This window comes from Trichechus manatus, unplaced genomic scaffold (assembly GCF_000243295.1).
Source record: "Trichechus manatus latirostris isolate Lorelei unplaced genomic scaffold, TriManLat1.0 scaffold00122, whole genome shotgun sequence".
NCBI lineage: Eukaryota > Metazoa > Chordata > Mammalia > Sirenia > Trichechidae > Trichechus > Trichechus manatus.
Window position 1 is genome coordinate 5,902,027 of NW_004444058.1, and position 6,002 is coordinate 5,908,028.

Here is a 6,002-nt window from a genome sequence, read left to right on the forward strand (position 1 = left end):
ACGGTAGTCAAGACAGCCTGGTACTGGTACAATAACAGATACATAAACCAATGGAACAGAGTTGAGAATCCAGATATAAGTTCATCCACCTATGAGCAACTAATATTTGACAAAGGCCCAAAATCCATTAATTGGGGAAAAGACAGTCTCTTTAATGGTGCTGGCATAATTGGATATCTATATGCAAAAAACTGAAACAAGACCCATATCTCACACCATGTACAAAAACTAACTCAAAATGGATCAAAGACTTAAATATAAAATCGAGAATGATAAAGATCATGGAAGAAAAACAGGGACAACGCCAGGAGCCCTAATACATGGCATAAACACAAAACAAACCCTAAGGAACAATGCACAAGCACCAGAAGAGAGACTAGATAAAGGGAGCTCCTAAAAATCAAACACTTATGCTCATCCAAAGACTTCACCAAAAGAGTGAAAAGACAACCTACCAACTGGGAAAAAATTTTTGGCTACGACAAATCTGATCAGTGTTTAATCTCTAAAATCTACAAGATACTCCAAAACCTCAACAGTAAAAAGACAAATAATCCAATTAAAAAATGGGCAGAGGATATGAACAGGCACTTCACCAAAGAAGATATTCAGGCAGCTAACAGACACATGAAGAAATGCGCACGATCATTAGCCATCATAGAAATGCAGATCAAAACTACTATGAGATAGCATCTCATCCCAACAAGGCTATCATTAATCCATAAAACACAAAATGACAAATGCTGGAGAGGTTGTGGAGAGACTGGAACACGTATACACTGTTGGTGAGAATGTAAAATGGTACAACCACTTTGGAAATCGATTTGGTGCTTCCTTAAAAAGCTAGAAATAGAAGCACCATACGATCCAGCTATCCCGCTCCTTGGAATATATCCTAGAGAAACAAGAGCCGTCACACAAACAGATACATGCACACCCATGTTCATCGCAGCACTGTTCACAATAGCCAAAGGATGGAAGCAACCTAAGTGCCCATCGATGGATGAATGGATAAACAAACTATGGTATATCCACACAATGGAATATTATGCAATGATAAAGAACAATGACGAAGCTGTGAAACATCGTGTAACTTGGTGGAAGCTAGAACTTATTATGCTGAGTGAATTTAGTCAGGCACAGAAGGACAAATACTGTATAAGACCACTATTATAAGAACTCAAGAAAAGGTTTAAACACAGAAGAAAACATTCTTTGATGGCTACGCAGGTAGGGAGGGAGGGTGACGGTTATTCACTAACTAGTTAGTAGATAAGAATGATCTTAGGTGAAGGGAAGGATGGCACACACTACAGGGGAAGCCAGCACAACTGGACTAAACCAAAGCTAAGAAGTTTCCTCAATACAATCAAATACTTTGAGAGACAGAGAAGCAGGGATGCGGGGTCTGGGGACCAAGCTTTCAGGGGACATCTATGTCAATTGGCATAACAAACCTTATTAAGAAAATGTTCTGCATTCTACTTTGGTGAGTGGCGTTTGGGGTCTTAAAAGCTTGCAAGCGGCCATCTAAGATGCATCAATTGGTCCCAACCACTTGGAGTAAAGGAGAACGAAGAACACCAAAGACACAAGGAAAGTATTGGTCCAAGAGACAGAATGGGCCACATAAACCAGAGACTTCATCAGCCTGAGACCAGAAGAACTAGATGGTGCCCAGCCACCACCAATGAACGTCCTGACAGGGAACACAACAGAGGGTCCCTGATGGAGCAGTAGAACGATGGGATGCAGAACTCAAATACTAGTAAGAAGACCAGACTTAATGGTCTAAGACTGTAGGAACCCCGGAAGGCATGGCCCCTGGTCTCTCCATCATTGCAGAACTAAAACAATTTCCGAGGCCAACTCTTCAGACAGGGAATGGACTGGCCTGTGGGATGTAAAGTGATACTCACGAAGAATGTGCCTCTTAGACAAGAAGATATAAGAGACCAAAGGGGCGGCTTGTGTCCAGAGGTGAGAGGGGAAGGCAGAGAGGGTTAGGAGCTGGTTGAATGTTCATGGGGAATCAGGGGCAGAGGGGAGGAGTGTGCTGTTGCAGAATTGGGTGAGCGGCTGGGGTCTCATAACAATGTATGTTAAAAAAAAAAATTCTGTATGGGAGACTAACTTGAAATGTAAACTTCATTTAATTACATCAATAAAAAAGAAAGGAAAAAAAAAAGAAAAAAGGGTCTCTGCAGGTGTGATCAAGTTGAAGATCTTTAGATGACATCATTCTGGGATCACTGGACATGACTGAGCCCTAAACCCAATGACAAGTGTTCTTATAAGAGAGAATAGGAAAAGACACAGACACAGAAGAGGAAGCCATGTGACGACGGAGACAGAGACTAGAGTGATGTAGCCACAAGCCCAGGAACGCCTGGAGCCACCAGAAGATGGGAGACACAAGGATCATCCTCTAGAGCCTACTCCGGGAAAGTACGTCCCTACCGACACCTTGATTTTGGACTTTTGGCCTCTAGAACTGAGAGTAAATTTCTGTTCTTATAACCAGGGGCCACTGAGTTGACTCTGATTCATGGAGACCTCATCTGTTCTTATAAGTCACCCGATTTGTGGTAACAAACAAATGAAAAAAAAACCAAAAAACAAATCCGTTGTTGTCGACTCAACTCCAACTCACAGAGACCCTGTAGAACAGAGAACTGCCCCACAGGGTTTCCAAGGCTGTGATCTTTACAGAAGCAGGCAGCCACATCTTTCTCCTGCAAAGCCACTGGTAGGTTCAAACCGCTGACCTTTTGGTTAGCAGCCAAGCCCCTCACCACTGAGCCGCCAGGGCTCCTCTCCGCTTGTGATACCTGGGTTCAATTCCCAGCCAGTGCACCTCATGCACAGCCACCCGTCTTTAAGTGGAGGATTGTGTGTTGCTGTGATGCTGAACAGGTTTCAGTGGAGCTTACAGACTAAGACAGATGAAGAAGAAAGGCCTGACGATCAACTTCTGAAAACCAGACAATGAAAACCTCATGGATCGCAACGGTCTGATCTGCAACTAATCATGAGGATGGTGCAGGACCAGACAGCACCTTGTAACATTGTGCATAGGGTCGCCGTGAGTTGGGGGCCGACTTGATGGCAGCTAACAACAACGACATATAGAAGAGAAAAATAGGCTCCAAATCTTGGCACAGGGCCAAGTTCTACATTCCTCATTAATTTCTTGATGATGACTTCAGAGATGCAGAGAAATAGAAAAGTATACAGCAGGTATACCAGCTGCCTGGACATAGCTTCAGTGAACTCCTATGGCAGCCCTCTGAGGCGGCTACATAGTCCTGAACCCAGGGATAAGGGCAGGTAGTTGGGGGTCAAGGTGGTCAGGGAGTGGTGTGCCACTCCACATCCACCTTACCCACTCTGCTGAGGGTCTCAGACCATCTGGGGAGGTTTTTGCTTTTTTTTTTTAAAAAAAAAAAAAAAAAAGCAGAGTGTGAGACTGGGACCACAAACCCAGAGTCGCAGACCCCTGAACAAGCACATCACCCCTGGCCCTCATCCAGTGATGGCACACAGTGCTATTCTCAAATATGCAATCAATCTTGTCCTAAAACCTATGAGTGAGAGCTGCTGTGCAGACTCTTTCAGCCCCACATCCAGAAGGCTCACCCACAAAGATACACCGATGGCTCCCACGGGGTTGGGCCAACACAACACCTGCAGCCCTCACCAGGTGACAGTATACCATGCTGTTCTCAAACATGCAACACACCCTGGCCTAACACATCCACTCAGTAAGGGATGCTGAGCGGTCTCTTCCAGACCCACATCCAGAAGGCCCACCCACAAAGACACAGCCACAGAACTTATGGAATTTTGCCAATGGGGACATGAGCTGGAGAGCTCGGGATGCTGGGGAGTTTCTCCCCCGCTGCCTCTACGGAATCCATGACCCCTCCTGGGCAGCCCCATCCAAATGACAACCATCTGCAGGCCCACTCCCACCTGTCTATTGCCCCTCTAGCCCCCTGCAGTGCAGTGAATTGCTTAATATGGCCCTTTTACCCACAGTCTTTGTGACTTCCACCAAATGACTGTGTGGGACTTGGCAAATGAGGTACTTGTGGCCTACCAAGAAGATTGGATAGCTTGTTAATAACGTAAATAAGATGCATGGCATTCTTATGGGGATGGGACCATGCAAATAAGGTGTATGGAACCCTAACAAAGGGATTGGTCAGTTTTGCCATCCTACTAGGCTTAAAGGGAGACATGGAGAGAGAGACGGAGCTGTAACATGGAGAACAGCGAGAGACGGAGGCGCAGTGGTAGCAAGAGTGATGGTGCAAGATGGCAGGAACCAGGAGACTGGTGCAAGACAGCTACGGTGGGGTTTGCTGACCCATGGAGCTAAGAGTTGTAACATTTGCCCGATAAGGCCCCCAGCAGGGCCCGGCAGCAGAAGATGAACAGAAGCTGTCCCAATCGAAGAACTGCATCCTGAGTTATTCTTGTTACTTCCAAATTGATACTAATCCCAAGTTGTACCCTGTTACTTCCCTAATAAACCTTAACTCTAAGTACAGTTGGTGAGTTCTGTGAGATGTTGCAGTGAATTATGGGACCCAAAGACGGGAGGGACAGTACTGAGGGGAGAGGGAGTAGTTGATGTTACAGATGATGGAGTACAGCAGCTTGGAAGAGTTGGACATTTGGGACGTCTTTAACCTCTGCCTTATAGGAACCAGCTTTCTGTTGATCGTTTTAAAAGAAATTATTAATTTACCCCTAACACTGCCCTACGCCTTGTCCATTTTCTTCCACCCCCCTACACAGTGCTCCTCGATTTGCTCGGCCCGAACGCTCCCCCTTCTCCTTTTACCCCTTGGGTGTCTGCAGTCCCCCAATGTCCCGTTACCTCAAGCACAGGCCCAGCACCCAGGATGGTGCGCTCAACGCCGCAGGCGTAGCCCTTCTGGCTGAGCGCGGTGAGGCAGTGGATGAGGAAGTTGGTGCTCTGCGTCTTGCCCGAGCCGCTCTCGCCCGAGATGACGATGCACTGGTTGAGGTGCTTGCGCAGCATGGCATGGTAGGCCGCATCAGCGATAGCGAAGATGTGGGGCTCCAGCCGGCCTAGCTGCTGGTTCTCGTACATCTTCACGTACTTGGGGTTGTAGATGGGCAGGAACTTAAAGGGGTTGATGGCCACGAGGATGCTGCCGGCGTAGGTGTAGATCTTCTGCTGCAGGAAGCGCCGCTTGAGGTTGCGCAGCAGGTTAGCCTCGGTCAGCTCAGGCAGGTCGCACAGGTCGTCAAAGTCGGCCTGCTGCCAGGGCAGGAAGCCGCGCTGTGCCAGGCGCCGGGCAGCTGCCGTCTGTGCCACCAGCTGCATGTGCAGGTACTTGATGGTGCCGTCAGCATTGCGCTCCTGCAGCAGGAAGTAGTAGCCATCACAGCGCGGGTGCTCATCCTGGGCGCGGCGTGGCCACAGCAGTACACGGTGCACAGGTGAGTCATTGGCATCCAGCACCCACTCCTCGCCACCCGACTCCTTCACCTCCACCAGTACGTAGCGCTTGGAGCCGTCCAGGCGCAAGATGGCGATGGCATCGCGGATGACGTCGGACGTGGTGGTATCCTTGGTGGCTGTCACGCGGCAGGAGGCCTGGCTCTCGGCAGACAGCTGCGGGTAGATGTGCAGGTGGTAGGCTGCCTGCTCGGGGCTGGCCCGGCTGCCCGCCTCGCTGGCACTCATCCTGCTGCTGCTGCCGCCGCCGGCCCGGGCTCCGCATGCCTCAGGGCTCAGGGTGAGCGTCCGCGGGATCTGCAAGGGAGGGGGGACACGGTTAGGGCTGCAGAGAGCGGGGTGCTGTGTATTGAACTGTGTCCCCCCAAAATATATGTTGTAAATCCTAACCCCTATACCTGTATGTTGTGGACTGAATTGTATTCCCTCAAAATATGTGTAGGAATCCTAACCCCAATGCTTGCGTGCTGAGCATTGAACTGTGTCCCCCCAAATAGGGGTAGAA

At 48.7% G+C, this 6,002-nt stretch overlaps 1 protein-coding gene across 1 annotated transcript in view; it reads right to left on the reverse strand.

The window, feature by feature from the left end:
- The window catches only part of MYO9B (myosin IXB), a 92,719-nt gene extending 86,933 nt beyond the window's left edge, over positions 1-5,786 (reverse strand). Inside the window, exon 1 of the mRNA XM_023738760.1 lies at positions 4,889-5,786. Within this exon, the coding sequence (XP_023594528.1) occupies positions 4,889-5,725 (837 nt within the window). The 5' untranslated portion in view covers positions 5,726-5,786. The remainder of the gene's footprint in view (positions 1-4,888) is intronic.
- Between the last annotated feature and the right edge of the window lie 216 nt (positions 5,787-6,002).